Source organism: Phalacrocorax aristotelis, chromosome 1 (assembly GCF_949628215.1).
Source record: "Phalacrocorax aristotelis chromosome 1, bGulAri2.1, whole genome shotgun sequence".
Classification (NCBI taxonomy): Eukaryota; Metazoa; Chordata; class Aves; order Suliformes; family Phalacrocoracidae; genus Phalacrocorax; species Phalacrocorax aristotelis.
The window spans coordinates 72,430,073-72,450,003 of NC_134276.1; the positions used below are offsets into that span (position 1 = coordinate 72,430,073).

General features: G+C 43.1%; 1 protein-coding gene across 1 annotated transcript in view; it reads left to right on the forward strand.

Moving 5' to 3' along the window:
* Positions 1–19,552, forward strand: part of AFF3 (ALF transcription elongation factor 3) — a 339,879-nt gene extending 320,327 nt beyond the window's left edge. The window contains exons 18-21 of the mRNA XM_075082988.1: positions 1,357–1,450; positions 5,499–5,548; positions 5,687–5,901; positions 7,251–19,552. Of these exons, the coding sequence (XP_074939089.1) occupies positions 1,357–1,450; positions 5,499–5,548; positions 5,687–5,901; positions 7,251–7,372 (481 nt within the window). The 3' untranslated portion in view covers positions 7,373–19,552. The remainder of the gene's footprint in view (positions 1–1,356; positions 1,451–5,498; positions 5,549–5,686; positions 5,902–7,250) is intronic.
* Positions 19,553–19,931: the final 379 nt, after the last annotated feature.

Consider the following 19,931-nt stretch of genomic DNA (forward strand, 5'->3'; position numbering starts at 1 on the left):
TATGCGCTGTACCTGTGAAGGTGACAGAGTGAGAGTTATGGTGACTGGGAGGCCACCGCATCCCCTGCCTGCTCCGCCGGGCAGGCTGCCAGGCAGCCGGCGCGCCCGGCTCCGCTCCGCTCTCCTAAGGACAGACTGTCCTCCAGCGGCCAAAGGCAGAAATTCACCTTCTGCCTTCAGGACGGGAGGGAAACAGGCTGAGAAACCTTGGCTGGGATTTTTTTCTCAAGAGCAATTTGCAAACTCGAGGGGGTTGCTGGGGTGCGGGCAGCTGCTGGGCGCGGCGAGATGGGGAGCGCTCTGCGCTTCCAAACTCAAGGCACCTTCCCGTGCTTTAGGTTGGCTCCAAGACTAAATACTGCTTTTCAAAATAAGGCCTCTGCTGCCAAAGGAAAAGCAAAATACACCAGATTTTTGCTTTGGAAATCTGTTACTGAGGGGCAATCCCACACTTGCCAATCAAAAAGCTTGCTGGGAAGAGGTGGCGGCAATTCTTGATCTGGAAAATAGACCCGTGCACCTAAAGCCAACAGCAAAGAAAAGAGTTTGTGTGTCCTGAATGCTGATTATCAGTTATTGTGATGTATAATTACATTTAATAGCTATTACCCTCATTTAATTACATATCATTAAACGTGTGCAGCTCTCTGCAGACTAACAAGGAGCATGGGGTCAGACAGTTCCAGTACAGCACGTTGAGTTTTTCAGCCCACTGCTCATTTCCTCTGGGGAACAAATCAGGCAGGTGGCCTAGGAATAGCCTCCACGCTCCAACACAATCTGTTTTCTGGTTTCCCACAGAGGACCTTGGCCAGTAAAATCTGGGCAGGTCCGAGGTTTCCCAGCTATCGCCAGCTGCTGGAAGAGACCACTGGGTGTATACAAAATATACCCATTATAACTCTAGTTCATCATACAGGCTCCAGGCTGTTGTAATAAAGCCCCAGGATAAGATACCCCAAATGGCTACCTTTGTATTTACAAAAATACCCAAAAAAATGCCTATGGTGGGTTCCAGGCCTGTAATGACCTTTTCGCAGGAGAGGCCTTTGGTCAAGTGTGCAGACTTCAAGTCAGAGACAAAGCCTGGGAACCCAAACCTGCAAACCCTTCTGAGTATGGTTTGTTTAGTACCTTACTGGTAGCATTTGTCAGTGTGACCTGTCCTGGCTGTAATGCCTAGCCTTGCTCATGGGTCCATGTTGAAGTGTGAAGGACTGTAAACAAATGGTGATAAAAAACATTAGCAAGGTGCTGGCAGCCTTCCACTCTCTTTTAGTTTGAGAATTTAAGATAAGTAATTGGGTTTTCTGTTCAGGGGGCAAACCTGACCTTCTGTTCTGCCTTTTGTTCTAGTTACCGCTGCCTGGCCCTTCTGTACTGGAGGATGTTCCGACTCAAGAGAGACCATGCAGTCAAGTATTCGAAAGCGCTTATTGAGTATTTCAAGGTGCATTCTTTATGACATGTTTTTAGATCAGTGCGTCATTATAGGAAATACCACATCTTACTAAAACAGTGGCTGTTCTGGGCTTAGTTCTGCCCCTGTGAAGTCAGCACACTTCACAGTTTTCCACAGACTCCCATTGCAACACCTGATCTGTTGTCTTCACAAGGGCCCCTCTTCCTCTATGAAGGATGAGAAATTTATTGTACTAGCAAACAGATATTTTCAGATTATTCTTGGTCGATCGTCTAGTGCTATCCAGCTCTGTTGTGAATAGGTTTTGCAGATTTTGCTCTAAGAATCCCCTCCAGGATTACATTTCCCCCTGGACTACCTGTGAATTGAAGATTTTGATCTAGAGCTGTCCTCAGCTGCAGGGCTTCCACTTAGCAGCATCGATAGGAAGGACAGTGCAGTGGGACATATTCTTACCCAAGGAACTGGCAAACAGCCCACGCTGACTTCGGTGGGAGCTGTACAAAAGCATCATGAGGGCAACCAAACCACCTGCCATGTACTTGACACAGCACTGCTAGCTTCCCCTTCCTGCTTTGCTTTGCTTTGCCTGCTACTGCTTCTGTCTTCCACTCTCTGCCAGGTCCAAACCCTGGCTGTTTTGAATAAAACAGGAAGTCATTCAAAGTATTTGAATATTTTTTATTCGACAGGCAACCTTTCTCTGGAAAGTATCTGAGGAACAAAACCTTTCGGATGGAGCTCACCTAGCAAGTCAGTCCAGCATTTCACCTCCAAACACAAAACTAGTCTTTATTTTTCTAATTTAAAAATTAATATGTACGAGTACATATGTACAAAGTATAAGCTTTAAGACAAACTCTTTTGAGGGACCTGAACAGCCATTTGTCTCTGAACACAGGGCTCGTCTGTTGAGTTGTTTTTTGCAGAGGGAGGTACCTTGAAATGAAAAACATCCATCCTCTGACATTTTGTTAATAAAAAAATTCAAATACAAGCATGAATGCTCATGACCAGATTCTGAACACATGAAGACAGTGAAGGAAATTGACAGATCCATTATTGTCAAACTGAAATTGAATCACTGTAATTGCTTCTAAAAATTTAGCAATATATAATTCAAAACATTATGTTTCTCTAACAATGACTTGATTTCAGGGGAAAGAAATATGTGCCTGTTACAGCACTTTATTTTTCTTTACCAGTTCAGAGAATACCTGCATTAAGAACAGGATGGTCAGGCTCTCAACCGTGTAAAATGTCTCCTACCAGCAGACAGAAACTGTTTCACAGCAAACATAATATGGACTTACACTCTGCTACAGCCAAGACGAGCTTGGTTTTTTGCAGAGCTCCTGCTGATATAATGATAGCGTAGTTTCACATTAGAAAGTTTTCTCACCTTTGAAAGTAAAAATGGGAAAAAAATCCATTTGCTATAATTTTCAGTGGAAAACAAGCAAATTCTCCACTCATTTCATATTTGCTATCTAAAAGCTTTCAAAACCAAGTGACGTGAAATGCTGACTGCATTAAGAACTTCCACATATATTACCAATCAAAGAAAGATTTTAAGCCTTGTCACACACATTTGCAGGGAAAACGTGACACACTTTTTCTTTTAGAAAAAAAATTATTATTTAAATCTCCTTTTAGGTATTTTATTTCCATTATAAAAAAAAATTAATGCAGCAGAGAATTAAAAAGAAGACACAGATATTCAGGGGTCACACATATTTGACAGCAAAAAGAAACCAGGAGAATGGGTAGCAGTAAGCAAAGTGGGATAAGAGATAGTCCCTTACATTACACTCTTTAGAATCCTTACCCACACCCTTCTGGTGCAGAACAGAGACAAGGCTGAAATAATATACCTCAAACATGAGAAAAAAGGTGTGGGAAGTTGTACAGTAAGGCTGGTTACATTTACAGTAGAAGTATCCTTGACTCCACTTCAACTTTCATATTTTCCTGCCTTCAACTCTGTAAGTAAATAACATGTACTCAGTTCCATTACACTAGAAAGATGAAGGCCAGTAACTCTGAGACAGATCAGAAAAGAAAAGGGAAAAAAAGAAACTATTCTGTTAAGAGGAGCAAATGCCGAGGATTCCCAGGTTGGTTCTATTTAGAATGGTAAATGAGACCTTTTCATTTTTTTCCTTTCACACCTTAGCCCTCACTGCCAAAAAAAAAAAAAAGAAAACCCGTTGAAGGAAGAACCCTCTGTGGGACACTCCAAAGCTTATTTTTCATACCACTTACCTGGGATGTAGAAGGCCTAGTGTCAAAATGCAGGAAGAATGCCAGGGCACACACAGCACTGATTGATCACTGCTAAAATACAGCCAGTGCTGGTGCGCACATGAAAGATGTGAGAACACAAGAAGCAGTTCAGAGGACACGTCAAAACTGAGAAAACAAACTTTTTGAAGAGAGGCTCAGGAGATGTGTCCAGCTTACTGCAGAACATGTTCAAAGAGGATATGATCATTGTGTATATGGAAACAGAGCTGATAATACCAGGTGACATGCGATTTTGCTGGCACTGGACCAACAAAATCCAAAAGCTAGCACTGCAGTTAAGAAAATTCAGTCTTGAAACCCTGAAACAGAATCTGTTTTCCTAACTGTGAGGCCTGCTAAACATTAGACACAGGACACAGGAGAACAAGAAGGATAAATAGTGTCTTAGGATTTCTATATGACTAGCTATCCTTAAAAAAAGAATTAATTTAGCTTCTGATAAAAGTTCCATGATTGGTGGAAAAGGAAAATTTCAGACTGAGTGTCCTCGGGGATTACTACTGGCCTTGAAATCCATGAAGCTCAGGAGCCCCTTGTTTATCATTTTTCCTTCCTAAGCCATGGGAGACCAAGAGAGTTTGTGTTTGTACTGCTGTTAACGCCTGTAACTCCTACAGCTTGCAACACCTGCAGCCCTGCATTTAAACAATAAACAAATCTCAAGCTGCGGGACTTCACTTGGTCTCCCACGGTTGTCAAGGAGAGAGGGTTGTCCCCCAGCACACAATTATCTGGATGAATGGTTTCAGGGGAGGGTGCAAGGGGGTCACTTTCCATGGGAGAATTAGAAACTGGCCATTGCTGAACATGAGGCTGCAGATGGGATGGACCAGAAAAGTTTTGTTTCTTACACTTCTGTTTTTTACATCCTTCTTTCTCAGAGGCCCAGGTTTGTATCAGCCAGAGCATTTGTGAGAGGGGAGGAGTTTTTCCACAGGTTAAATGAGCAGGAACCTGCCAGTAAATTCCCACCAGCTCTTGTAGATTAACTGCTAGAATCATTTTAGCTATTCAGTTTCCACTGTTGTGGACACCTGAATTTCTCCTGCTCTGTAAACATAGTGCTTGTACAAGGTAGCATCTCCTCAGCAATGAAATTCTTTAGCCTAAGCACAGTATACCAATGAGAGTCTTAATGACTGAAGGTATATAAGAGATCTCACTTTATGATCTTATGTGCCCTTCCGGGGGTGAGGTTCTGGGTAACCCTTCAGCTAGAAGAACAACCACTCTACAAGGGCTCCCCAAGAGGAGGAATTGTGAGGGAGATTCTTGAGCCTGGTTGTTAAAACACCCACCCAAGCTGAGGGAGACTCAGATTCACATCCCTGTGGTCTGCCAGGATGAGCAGACTTGCATGGTCTTGCAGGTCCTAGGAGAATGACATTTGTCTTTGGGGGCAGGAGAGTGGGAGGAAATCCTGGTTTTCTCTATCACAAGAAAATCTATGTGAAACCTCACAAAGAGTCTTGGCAGCACTTTCTTCTGAACTCCCAGGATTTCTGCGAAAAGTTTCCATTTCAACTAACATGTTTTCCTAACCAGCCCCCATCCCAGGAGGTTTAATAGTGTGTGATATGAGTCTGTGCTGCAGCACCGCTTCATCACAACATCCAACAAGGCTCAGTGGGTTTATTGCATCACGACACTTGAGTACTTCTGTACGCACAATTTTTTCTTTACACTTCTTTACTTTTATACTGTTTATTGTTCCTCATTTCAGTCTTATATAAATTATATGCATTGTGAATTATTTTTTCCTTTACAGAATTCATCAAAAGCTGCCCAGAATCCATCTCCTTGGGGTGCCAGTGGAAAGTAAGTTCACAGGTCACATAGAAATTTGCATCAGATTGGCAGTCAGAAATTATATTTGCTTACCTGAGTATGTTCTGATACTCTTGTGTTTTTAATCCTAACACCCTTTCAAGCAACTGTATTAACATCTGTTTCCAGGAGCACAGGAACTCCATCACCCATGTCCCCTAGCCCTTCTCCAGTCAGCTCTGTAGGATCCCAGGGGAGCACAGGAGCCCCTTCCCCATCTCCTATCATCAGCATCCCACAGCGCATTCATCAGATGGCCGCCAACCACGTCAGCATCACCAACAGCATCCTGCACAGCTATGACTACTGGGAGATGGCTGACAACCTAGCCAAGGAAAACAGAGGTGAGTGAGTCAAGGCACTGGACTGTTCTAGAAGACCGTCATGTGATTTTGATCAGGAAAATAACTTTTGATAGGATTCCTGTCTGCAAAGTAGGACTGCAGAGGTTTCTTCAGTCTGCTCCTAATCTGTTCCAAAACAGCCCAAAAAGGCAATCTTGGTAGCTGTCTTACTCGGAAACATCTAATTTTTTCTTTATTTGGCTGGTCAGGGCTGGTGACAGACAGGTTACAGACAGAGCTGCGTGTAGTATCCACTGCCATTTGTGCCATCCTGGAGAGAAGGGTTTGTGGGAGGCAAAGCAGCTTCCTGCCCCTCAAAGTCGTGGAGCTGGATGGGATGCATTTAGCCAGACCACATCAAAAAGCAGCAGCACACTTCTTTGCAGAAGGAATGATGATCCCCTAGCGCCCCCACCCCATCCAAGCAGACACAGATGGGAACGAGCTGCCTTCTGTCTTCAGAGCAAACTTCTCTCAGCTGAACCGGTTTCCATAAGCAAGTGCCTCAGCATCTGACTTGATGATCAAATATTGCTTGATTTTCAGGCTAATTTATATATTTAAGGCAGGGGCAGAATTCAAATCAAAATGAATGCGAATGAATACCAAGAGTAGGGGTGTGTATATGAGTTGGGGGACTAATCTCCCATTACAGTTGATGGAGCTTTGTTCAATACAAACAGCAGAGTTCTGAGAACTGTTCAGTTCAGCCTGAAAGGGACACAGGGGTACAATTCAGTTGCTAACCACAGCTGCCAAATGCCATTTGAGTTATCCTTACCTACACTGCCACTCCAGAAGTCTCCTGTATGTCCTGTGTTAGATCTGCCAGTCTGGGCTGTGCGTATCAACTGCCTGAGGGCATCTCACGTGGGCACTACATGCCTCTAAGTAGGCAACTGAATTTAGTCCTTAGCATCTAGTGAGCCAAATTACTCTTTAGGCTTTGACGACCATGTCGAACGGGGCCTCTGTTTGTCTGTCACGGGAGCTTAGATACCTAGCATATGTATAGACAGACATTTGTGTGTAGACTTTTTGATTTAGTTGTCCTTAATCTCAAAATAAATCTTGCCCGGCATCTGTTTGCTTTATCAAGACTCAATGGAAATTAATGAAAAGCAAAGCCAAAGTACTCACTGTTTTGTTCTTTAAAAAGAAAATTGTTGTGCATCAGCCTGTAAAATCATGAACCACAGGGCTTTAAAATTAATCTCACCAGCACTAAACTTTCATTCCCGTGAAATGTTCAGCTTGCCTCAATTTGCAAGAGAATAAAATCTATTAAAGGGTGACATGCAGCAAATACAGCTTCACTCTTCTGATGCTGAATCTTTTTTTCCCTGTAGATTTTTTTAACGACTTGGATGCATTGATGGGACCTATCACCTTGCACAGCAGTATGGAGCATTTAGTTCAATACACCCAACAAGGACTTCACTGGGTGCGGAATAGCGCTCACTTGTCATAATGACTGTGTGCCATTCACATGGACAGTATACCTTTCATGGATAATTCAGTTATTCTGGACACTGTGCTACAGAAATAGTCAACCACAGCATTGATCCAAACAAAGGTGAATATTTCTTCAATACTGAGCAAAATTTTTCTGACTGTAGACATGTATGTGTGCTTATATACAATATACCATGGTGTCTCTTCAGAATGGATTGCTCTGTACCACTCCCCAAACATTTTCATACACTAGAAATACTAGAAAGAACTTATCTTAATGCACAAAACATACCCTTTCTATTCTTGTGGTGAAAATCTCAGAAACCAAAATCTCATAGGTTCATTGAACCAAGTGCAATAAGCACAGATCCCTATTCAGGAAAGCTCTCTTAACTTTAAGCTTGTACTGAAATCCCATTGACTTCAGCAGAGCTTAAGCACATACAGAAGGGCCTTCCTGAACTGGAATGAATGAGGGCAAATCATAGACATGGAGAACTTTTACTGCGAGCATGGACACGTCACAGAATTTTCAATATTAACGTGCCATCTCCCTGTTACTTCCCCACTGGGGCACACAGAGGAGTTGTGTAGTCCGCATTAAGTTGGAGAACGACAGCATTCCTTCATGTGCAATAAGTTTCAACAAATTGCACGCATTTCTTTATCTCCTGTCTTTTTAAATAACTTTACCTCTTGTTCAGCTCCTCACCAACAGTATAAACTACAGTATCAAGCAAAAAGCCTGAAAAGAGATATGCTGATAGCAAGAACTTAAAAGAGATGGTGGAAAATTGTATTCTGTTACTGACAGTAAACAGATAAATGAAAAAATATGGCAAACTGCAATCCACTTAGAAAAGAAAATGTGTTCATTTCACCTGCGTACACAGAGACAGAGAGATATCTATACCAGTTGTTGGTTTTGCATGGGAAGGCTTCATCCTACTGATTTTGACTTTCATATCTTTTTCATCTGGCAAAAGTTTGCAGCATTTTCTTCTAGGCTGTATGGGAGCATTACATGCAATTTCCTTTATCTGGGAAGCTGAGTTTGCTCTTCGTCAGGCTAAGAACTGTTTCCTATCATAAAACTTTCACTTTTCATGCATAATCCTCAACTAGGCTTTAACATTTCTTGATTTATGGGATGTTTTCAGTTCCTGTTGACAGGCTGTGTTTTTCGTGCCAGAAGAATTAATCCCACAATAATTGAAGTTTAATTTGGGTCAGCTGAGGTCAAGGCCAGTTCATATCAACTGTGCTTGCATTCAGTGCATTTTTGTTCATTTTCAGTGGGTTTTACGCATTTTGTTTTCTTTTTTTGTATTGGAAACATAATTTTTTGCAATCAGATTTGCAGCCCTTGACTCAAGTCAGCAGCTCCAGTGACTTCAATGGACTGTTTTTGTCTGAGTCATTGACTGGACCCTTTGATTGTCGCTTTCTAATCTAATTTATACATTAAGGAAATGTGAGTACAAAAGACTCTTTCAATAGAAGATACAAGTAGAAGTAGCCACTGATATTGATGGCTGATTGATTGGTCTGTGCTGCCTTTGTTTTTTCTTCCCCCATTTTTGAAGAGCTGCATTTTGAAAGAAAGATACCAAACAATATGGCACATTTTCTCAGCAAAACATCTTTGGTAACACAGGCTGTATTTACCCTGTGGTAAAGAGTGGGCTTGAGAGCACACTGAGCCCCATGTACCTGCATATTTATTTGTCGAGGATACTTACCGTAACTCCAGCTATTGCTCAGGCTCAGAGCATTCACCCTGTTCTTTGAAGCAGCTCAGCGGGGTAGCTGAGCTCCAAGCCATCCTGGGCCAATATTTATGTACCCATTGGTGCTCAGATACTTCCCCCCAAGAGAAGTCCTGAGCTCAGGCTGTGGTCACCTCTTAGCGCAGACATGAGTATTATAGTGTGGTTGGCTTTAAGAATGAACACGGACCTACCTTTGACAAAATACACATCCTCCAAGTCCTCCCATCACTCTGGCTGTTACCCACCCCAGAAGGAACACAATTTGTTTGGTCACAAGTATGGTGAACTTGATTGGTGCCTTTCTGTTTATAACTTGCTTGATCTCTGGCTGTGGACGTCTGTGGTGATTTACTAGACCAGTAGCAACGGATTCTGTCAGCTGCTTCAATACTATATGAAGGTACTGTGGGATTTCTCCTCAGATCAGGAAAATGAAATTCCAGTTAGATTAGCTTCTGTTTTCTTTGATGGTGCCTGTGATGTTTATCTTCAGATAAGATGGGGGTTTGGGAGACCTTACTGCTATTTAATATTGAGAAATTTTAGAAGTGACATATATTACTTGCCTTAAATGGAGTTTAGTTTTATTAGACATGTGGCACTTGAGTTTCAAGTATGAAACTTTGAAGCATGTTTATTTTACTAAGATTGGGATATTTTTCTTAATCATGATGAACTCTTTGTATGGATGTAATATGTCAAGAAACTTCAAAGAAATGCAAGAATTAATGCTGACCTGTTGTAACATTTCCAAGTACTAAGGATCTCTTGTAGATGATTGTTCTTTCTTGCACATTGTTCTTATATTGAACTATTCCAGCTAAAATACCTATTGCTTCCATGGAAAAACACACTGGTTTTTTAGGTTTTGTTCTGGCATCATCTGTGTTGTCTGATGAGCACACTGAGCCTTAGCTTCTGGTGGTGTAACAAGATGAAATGGCAGCCTTTTAAACAAACTAGACATATAAATGGATTAGAGGGTTTGGCCTTCTCTCCACAGGGTTTCCTGCAGCTATACCATTTTGGTGAGGTTATTTAGAATACTATTCTGTGCAGGCTATTTGCTGTATATGGTTGCTGCTGTTTAGATGACTGAATGTGGCGTGATGACAACAAATACTTTATTTCATCTTAGGGCCTGGTCTGGAAAAGTGCATGCGGCTTTTAGGTCTGGTCCAGTTAAGCGTATGTTCCACATTAAGAACCAGAATAGTCTTAGGCACTTCACCATGAGTTGAAGGTGCTCTGTGTGTTCTGACTGGGACCAGCAGAGACTGTCCTTCTTTGGGGTTCCATGAAAGACACTTACTTGTAGTCTGTTGTAAAAGCCCAGGAACATGCAGGCTTCTTTATGCCATAGCAATGTTCAGGTTCATTTTGTGAAAGTAAGAAGTAATTCTGTACTAATCCAGAAGGATTATGCCTGGAGGGAGTGGTTTGCTTACAAATGGAGGCTTCTGAATCAGTCAGGGTTGGTAATGCAATGGGAATGCATTCAAAGGAACCGTGTATTGCAGGTGGATGCAACAAATGCAGAGCAGCCTATAGGATCCTCACAGACAGCAAGATCATACAGACCTCTTGGCCTTAATGCTTTATAGTATTCCATGGTGGCATGAATGACAGGTAAGAACAAAGCATATGCAGAGGTTCAAGTGTGGCCAAAAGCCAAGCATCATCTTCCCTGTCGCATGGCAGGACACCCCAGCCCCTTGTTTGCCTATTTCTTTTATCCAAATATCACAGGGCTCCAAAGGAAGATATCATAGTGAACAGAGGACCTTAGGGAAAGGAGGTTAAGAAGATCTAGCCCTAAGTGTAGATACAAACATATATGTACATACTGTAAATCTAAATAGTAATAAAAGTCACTCAGCATGAAGGATATTACTAGTGCCTACCATTGATCATCAAGTACTCATTACTGAGCAGCCATATCACCTCAGAAGTGCAGTAACTGTTATCAAAATAATTTGTGCAGCTAATTAATTTATAAGAAATGCACCGTTGGGACTGTGCCATAGCATCTCTTTTGTAATATAAATGTTCAACCATTTTTCATGGCTACTGATTCAAATCTACATCACTGAAATGTCAGGATATCCTCTTTCCCCTAGATGAGGACATATACTTAGACCTGGCTAATCTGTGCTTAGTTCATCTACCCAAGAGACTTTAGCAGTCACCAGCCTTAATGCGTGTACAGTATATACTATTCACTGACTTAGTTGTAGGTTTTAATCCAAATGAAATTGGAATTTGTGAAATTACTTGGATTAATGGCATCTGCCCCAGATATCCTGCAGATGTGACATTAAATGATTCATGATTTTAAGCAGAAAAAGGTTGAATTTTATGTAAATAACAGTGGATAAATTCCTTGATCTTTTTACAAGAAGATTTTTTTTTAAATTAAAAGGTTGTCAAAGCAATAGGTTTTTTAACTCTTCTAAATTTTCTGGAGGGTCATGGATTCATGGTCAAAGCTATATTAAGAACATCTCCTTCTGCAGTATGCCTCGCTTTTACATAATCTGCTTAATGCTTAATATGTCAGAAAGAAATGTTTCTTTTTCACAGTGATAGCAACGTTTCCCTCCCCCATTCAGGGAGAATCCTCAAACTAAAGAATAAAATCTCCTGGCACAATAGAAATACAAACAATGCCTGAAGAATATGAACTTGTTAAGATAACAATAGAAGTTTGCCTGGCGCAGACCTAACATGCCTCTCATTCTGTTAAATTTTTTTTAGCATTTACATCACATATTTTAATTCATTGTGTTTGAAACTAGAGAATTAGTCTGATTTTCATGTCTTAAAAAGGCCTGGTAGGTCTGATCACTATCATAATTATAATAGTTACATTAGCTTATGTGCTGTGCACCGAGGGCTGGGAAGGCATGTAACTGTAGATAGATTTGTCAGAGTGCATTCAGAAAAGCATTTGTATCTTATGCCTAGTCTGTCTTGAAAACTGGAGAACAATGTCTCTCACCCAATAACGTTAGCATAAAAATTTGGCTACTTTAATATATCTCATAAAGTTGCCATTTGCCCTCAATAAGGCCATACTTGTTGCCATGCTGTAAATTGTTCTTGAGGTTAATTAACAAATTTAGAAAGTCACTTCAGGCACTGTGCTTACCTCACTAAAGCAACATAAAGGAAAAACACTGACATTTGGAGCATCCAAGGCTGTAGCGTTCTTTCAAGAGACTGTGGTTTTCCTCAGTGAGACGGGCCAGACTCAGCTGGGCTTGTCTCTTCAAGTAATTCTTCTGCCTCCGCTTACTATCTGTCTCTGTTGCTCTTGGTAGTTGGCAAGTGAGCCTGCAGTTTCAGGAGTGTTTTCTACTTTGGCAGCCCAAGCTGCCTTTCAAACAGGGTGCTGGAGCGTGGAGCAAATAACCCACAGGTTGCATAAGGGGCACTGCTTTCCCCCACAAAACCAGCAGCAAACACAGCAAGGCTCCCTCTCTTTTCCAATCTGTGTAGCTTGACTCTCATATGCTGTAGCCTGAATCCCAGCCTCATCCCTGCTACCCTTGAAGGACTGCAGAGGGCCCAAGGAAAACAAGAGAGTGACGAAAAAATAGGCATTTCCTCTGCCCCGAGACACATACTCCTTTTTGGGAGTGAGCATAGGGAAAAGCATGGATCATAAGGCACTCAGGTCTCATGTTTCTCATATGTACTAACACAGGGATACTTAACACTTATCTGCCTCATAGGGCTTTATGAGAATTAATTAATGTTTGCAAATCACTTTCTATCCTCAGAAGTGCTGTAGAGGAGCTATAGAAAAAACTGCTAAGTACACTGGATGAATTTCACCCCTGAGTCCAGAGCTACAAGACCCTCAAAATCCTTAAATACCATGTAAGCTCTCATTGTAAGCTCCTGAGTATATAAAACTTGTGCTTAGCGCTGAGAAGAGTCACAGCCTGGGTGAAACTGCTGTTCACAGAGTATCTGTAACTTTGATCCTGGTAGAGAGCAAGAATCACAACGGGACATAATGGGACAAACAGCATAGGTTAACCAAGTGCTGTGTAGCTATCCTAAGAATTTCAAATCTTTTTATGTCTTTGAGCCACTTCATATTTCTGTGAAAGAAATTTGCCTCCCCAGTTTTATCAAGTGTGTTTCTCATAACAGCCTCAGAAGTATTAAAATAATTTGTTATTCCAAATCCAGCTTCAGATACCTTCAAATCAATGGATATTTTCTTTTAGAATGGTGCATTTGCAGTGGGTTGACCCTGACTGGACACCACATGCCCACCAAAGCCACTCTATCTCTCCCCTCCTCAGCTGGACAGGAAAGAGAAAATATAATGAAAGGCTCATGGGTCAAGATAAGGACAGGGAGAGATCGCTCAGCAGTTACTGTCATGGGCAAAACAGACTCGACTTGGGGAAAATTAGCTTAATTTATTACCAATCAAATCAGAGTAGGATAATGAGAAATAAAACCAAATCTTAAACACACCTTCCCCCCACCCCTCCCTTCTTCCTGGTCTTAACTTCACTCCTGATTTCTCTACCTCCTCACTTCCAGTGGCGCAGGGGGACGGGGAATGGGGGTTGCAGTCAGTTCATCACACATTGTCTCTACCACTGCTTCCTCCTCAGGGGGAGGACTCCTCACACTCTTCCCCTGCTCCAGCATGGGGTCCCTCCCATAGGAGGCAGCTCTCCATGACCAATGTGAGTCCTTCTCATGGGCTGCAGTTCTTCACAAATTTCTCCAGTGTGGGTCCTTCCCACAGGATTCAGTCCTTCAGGAACAGACTGCTCCAACATCGGTCCCCCACGGGGTCACAAGTCCTGCCAGCAAACCCACTCCTGCATGGGCTCCTCTCTCCACGGGGCCACAGGTCCTGCCAGGTCCTGCTCCAGTGTGGGCTTCCCATGGAATCACAGCCTCCTTCAGGCATCCATCTGCTCCAGCGTGGGGTCCTCCAAGGGCTGCATGTGGATATCTTCTCCACTGTTAACCTCCATGGGCTGCAGGGGGACAGCCTGCCTCACCATGGTCTTCACCACAGGCTGCAGGGGAATCTCTGCTCCAGCACCTGGAGCACCTCGTCCCCCTCCTTCTTCACTGACATTGGTGTCCGCAGGGCTGTTTCTTTCACATATCCTCACTCCTCTCTCCAGCTGCTGTTCTCTGTTGCACAGCAACTTTTTCCCTTTCTTGAATACCTTATCCCAGAGGCGCTACCACCATCGCTGATGGGCTTGTCCTTTGGTAGCAGCGGGTCCATCTTGGAGCCAACTGGCACTGGCTCTATTGGACATGGGGGAAGCTTCTGGCAGCTTCTCACAGAAGCCACCCCTGTAGCTACCAAAACATTGCCACACAAACCCAATACAGCATTGGAGAGAAGACTAGTCACTTAATGAATCATTAAAAAATTGTCTCTCTCATAACAAAATATGTGTCTGTTTGTGATGCACATTACCAGTACCTAAGCTGGGAGGTCAGAGAGATGTTGGGAGCACAATGTTCAGGGGCTACTTCACAATCACACCATCATTAGCCAGCATCCCAGGGCCAAGCTCCCAGCTCTGTTCTGGAAGACATCAGTAAAGCATTTCACCAAGGACTGAACACCAGTCAAATCAACAAAATATTTCCACTGCTGTTCATATTATTTGGGCAATACTAACAAGTCATTTCTTCCTTAGCACTAGTTATCCTTTTCTCCTCCAGGAGAAAACTCCATCTTATTCTTAGATATGGAATTCTTACCTTGTCAACAGACATGAAGGGAAACACTTCCTGCAGGAACAAGCTAGTGGTAGATAACATTTAACAAAGAATAGGCCCTTTTTAGTCTTCTTCTTACTTCCATTTTAGAAAATACTTGTATTGAAAAAGGATATTTTCATTTGCAGTTTAGATTTATCATAGAAGCATAGAATCACAGAATGGTTTGGGTTGGAAGGGTCCTTCAAAGACCATCTAGACCAACCCCACCCTGCCATGGGCAGGGTCATCTTCCACTAGACCAGGTTGCTCAAAGCCCCATCCAGCCTGACCTTGAACAATTCCAAGGATGGGACTTCCACAACTTCTCTGGCTAACTTGTTCCAGTGCCTCACCACACTCATAGCAAAGAATTTCTTCTTTATATCTAATCTACCCTCTTACAGTTGAAAACTGTTGTCCCTTGTCCTGTCACTACAGGCCCTACTAAAAAGTCTGTCCCCATCTTTCTTATAAGTCCCCTCTAAGTATTGAAAGGCTGCAAGAAGGGCTCCCCACAGCTTTCTCTATCCAGGCTGAAGAATCCCAACTCTCTCAGCCTTTCTTCATAGGAGAGGCTCTCCAGCCCTCTGACCATTTTCATGGCCCTCCTCTGGACCTGCTCTAATAGTTCCATGTCTTTCTTGTGCTGAGGGCTCCAGAGCTGGATGCAGCTCTGCAGGTGGGGTCTGACCAGACCAGAGTACAGGGACAGAATCACCTCCCTCGACCTGCTGGCCACGCTGCTTTTGATGCAGCCCAGGATACGGTTGGCTTTCTGGGCTGTGAGTGCACATAGCTGGCTCGTGTCCAATTTTTCATCTTCCAATATCCCCAAGTCCTTGCTGTAGGGCTGCTTTCAATCAGTACATCCCCCGTCTGTATTGATGTTGGGGTTTGGCCCAATCCAGGCACAGGACCTTGCAGTTGGCCTTGTTGAACCTCATGAGGTTCAAATGGGTCCACTCCTCAAGCCTGTCAAGGTCCCTCTGAATGTCAAGGTGCCTTTGGTGGCCTGCCTTCACCCATGACAAGTCTGTCTTCCATTTGCATAAGGTACTGTATGGGAGGATGGGGACTTCTGGCTTTCCCCAGCAAATCACACATAGCTAACTAGTGCCATGATCAATACAGTACTTAATTTTTTATCTCCTCAGCCTTTCATTTTGCCCTCCTGGTCCCACAATTGTCTATTCCTGCAGATCTAGGCATTTTCTTCCACAGCCCCATCTCCCAGCCCGCGCTTATGACATACAGGACAAGGGAGAACTGAAATTACTCACAGGAAAAAGGACGGAGGGCAGTGCAGAGCTGTTCCAAGCTGCTCAGAACCTTTCTACTTTCCTCTCATTCCTGCCCCACTTGTTGGACTGGTGCCCACCTTCTCCATGTATTCCTAGCAAGAAACTTCAGTGCCCTCCTGAGGAAGAAACAGTGAGTGCTGATGACTCCATGCACAATTGCTGACCAACTCTTCTCCTCTGTGTCCAAAGGCGGACGGGAGAGGCCACTAACCTGGGAACCAAAGTCCCTTAGTGCTGGTGACTCCAATACCCCGTGTGAAACAGCGGTGTAGCTGGAGGGGATGCAGCAGCATCTCCTGGCCCAGCACCATTGCCTGGCATCGTGTTACTGATCTGCTCGAATGAGAGTTGCTGCTTTGTGGTCCTGCAGTAGAACCAGAAGAGACTGGTGGTCTCACACCTGTGCAAGGACCTTTTTTAGGCCATCGAGGACACACAATCAGCCTTGTAGAAATTAACTGGGGTTAAATAGCAGGAGAAGGTGGAATGTGAGAGAAAAAAAGGTCCTGACTTAAACATAGAAGTGAGGATTCACCTCATCTTGTACTGAAGGTCTAACATAAGTGCAATGAATCACACCCTAGAAGTGCTTGTTTCTGTCCACTGGCTACAAAGGGAATTTAGGTGATGAGCTCAGATATACTGGTGCTTTAAGTCCCACACGAGGTTTACAACCGTACCTGTTGCTAACAAGAATTTCTGCTAAAAATGATAAAATATCTTAGGATGTGGTGATTCAGATGTGGCTAAGATCACTTTGGGAGGGAGCAGATATGCAGGAAAATAGGTATGCAGTAAATACATTTATTTCTGAGATGGTTAAAGCGTATGTTTTAGACTTGGATTATCCCTTGCCCACTCTCTAATTCACTGGGCCCAAATCCAAAGTAGTAGTTCCCTGAGGACTGAATGTGCACCTTTCTTCTATTAAGGTTACTGAAATATCAGAAATATATAAACACTAGAAGGCACTTTTTCCTTAGGTTGTCTGGAAGGAGACCTAGCTTCCTTTAAACAGAAGAAAGAGTTTTTCTGTAGATGGCGAAAGCGATGAGATTGGCTGTGAGCCCACATGAAGCCGATATTATTCTTTTTTATGGAAATTCAACAGCATTTTTCAATTCATTATGGGAAAATGGTGATTTTATCCACGATGAACAGCCTGTAGGCTGCCCAGGGCCACCTAAATCTTGTGGCCTGCCTGCAGACCAGCAGTCCCATAGCGGCTCCTGGGGCTGGCCAGGCAGCATCCCTTGCCGTTGGTGGAGGCAGAAAGAGCGGCGGCGCTTTGGGAGTTTCAGAGCAGCCGGGTTAAGGCGTGCTTGCGGAGCCATTGGCGGGCTGTCTCTTTCCATGGACGGCTGCAGGAGGGGCGGGAGCCGAGGCAGAGGAGCCGGCGGTGTGAGAGCTGCTCTCCGGGCAGCCCGGGGCTAAACCCTGGTCCTCCTGAGCAGGGACATCGCTCCGTGCTGACAGCGGCAGACAGAAACGATAGCTGGTGTAAGAAATCATGGCTACACACATAAACACTCTTCGCTTACAGCAACTCCCTGCCTTCCTGGGCATATTATTAATGGAAACGTGGACTGCGGTGGTGTCTTCTGAGCAGGGCCAAGCTGCAGTAGGTGTCCCACAGAGACTTTTTTCCACAGAGTTGCCACCATGCAGAAGCTAAAACCAAACCACGCTGTGGGTGGGCGAGAGAGACAAATGGGCAGGGAAGGCAGTACAGGGCAGCCAAAACACCAGGACGTGTAACTTTGTCATTACTCCTCTAGCCAGTTGCCATAGTCCTAATCCCCTCCCCGCCTCCCACGCCGCATGTAGCACCCGTGGCTGAAGAGGCAATGCGGCAGTCCCAGTGTGGGGTCCAGCCACCGACCGTCCTCCTGATGGGCGCGCTGGCCGTGCAGACAGTGCGTGGCGGGATACTGCCGCGATGCGACTCTTCCCCACCTCTCATTTTCACACAGCAAACTTCTAAGCAAGCGGCCCTGGCCAGATGAGGTACGCAAAGATCAGCTTATGACTGGAATTATTTTTGTAACAAACCTCAGACTCATCACCATATTTCGTTTATAGCAACAAACATCAGCAGATTTTTTGTAAAATTATTCGAGTCAGGATGGCTTTATTTGCAGCTCATAAAACATCACTCATGTTCCTCTCTGAGGGTGTGCTACCTGAGCCCCCACCCCAGCCAAAGCTATAGCAGTTTATCTTTCCAAAGAGCATAATCCCACAATATGTCCCCATACAGCAGGCAATATTGTTTACACAGGTTAATAAACAGAGTATTCTGTACAGTAATTTATGCTGTAAAGTATGTACATATATCACAGTAGCAGTCACAAATGCTTTAAACTGCCTTATTTATTAGATCAGTTAGCAATTCCCCCCTTGCTCCAGAATACTTTACATTATTTTAATCTTTTGCATTAGGTATTTTTTTAGTTACTGCATTTTGGCCCAATTATTGGAAAAAATTGGTCTTTACAGTAAATAGGTATCTAAAATTTAAGTAGAAATAGCAAAATCACTGCCCATCTAACTAATATAGCTCTGATTATGATTAAAAATAAATACGGTATATTCTTATCTGTGTATCATAGTGTATGCCAGAAATCATATTCCACTTGTGATCAATATGAACAAGAGCTTTAGTAACTTTCACCCATTTCATTCTTCCATTGTGAGGAAAAAAAAACCCAACTATTTTATCACAAGTGTTCGCCGTGAAAGCCCTGGTGTTATTCCTCCCTCAGGCAAAACTTTGGCTTCAGTGGGAGCTTTACCTAAGTAAAAGTTCAACACAGGGACATTACAAAAATAAATATACCACGTATAAACAGTACTTGTGCTTGGTAGTCATCCCTTTTCTCTTTAGTAATAAACATAGGGTAAATGCTATATCCGTAATGCTTCTCTGTCTCACTCATTCCTTTTTGCTGTGCGAGTGAAAAATTGAGATTCAAAAACAATTGTATTTGTTCCATTCGCTCAAGCAAAATAAAAATCTTTTGGGGATCAGTTCCAAGTCAGACTAGAAAATACAAGAAAATTTTGCTTTTGTTTGTTTTCATGTTAAATTATGTTCCACGATTAAACAGGTTCATGCGTACAAAGGCAATGAAATTATTAATGACTTGTTTTACTGTTTGGAGATTTTGCTATGTCCACAGTTCATATGAAACTCATGTAGCACAGTTTCTGGGATGGTGAAAAATCCTACTGTAATGTAACAGAATGAGCCTTAAGGATTTGTAAGAATAAGCACTTTTATATTAAAAAGCAAATATTAATTCATCAGTAAGATTACTTTTTTAATGTGACAATAAACCATGAAATCAACATCCTCTGTCTGAATTACGCCCCATCTGTCTCTTTCTTAATCCTTTTTCTGAGGGAAAAATTTGCCTGGTTTTGTGTTACGGCTTTTGGGTCCCATCACAGTCACCTGTGCTCGTGCCTAAGCCACCCACCCTCCTCTATACTTCCTTCATGGGTGAGCTCCTTTGAAACCTTCACACAAGAAAGGAGGAAAGGCTCGTTCGTCAAAGCAGATCTCATTAACGAGGCACCAGATTTAACTGGGGTGTCCGACAGAGCCAAATAGGGAAAAAGAGGCAGCTCTCTGGGGAAAGGAGAACAGAGTCGCTGCTACATTTTAGTGAGGCACAGGATGAGTACATAACCAATCCAAACTTTATTTAGATTTAGAAGACAAGCCCCTGTACCT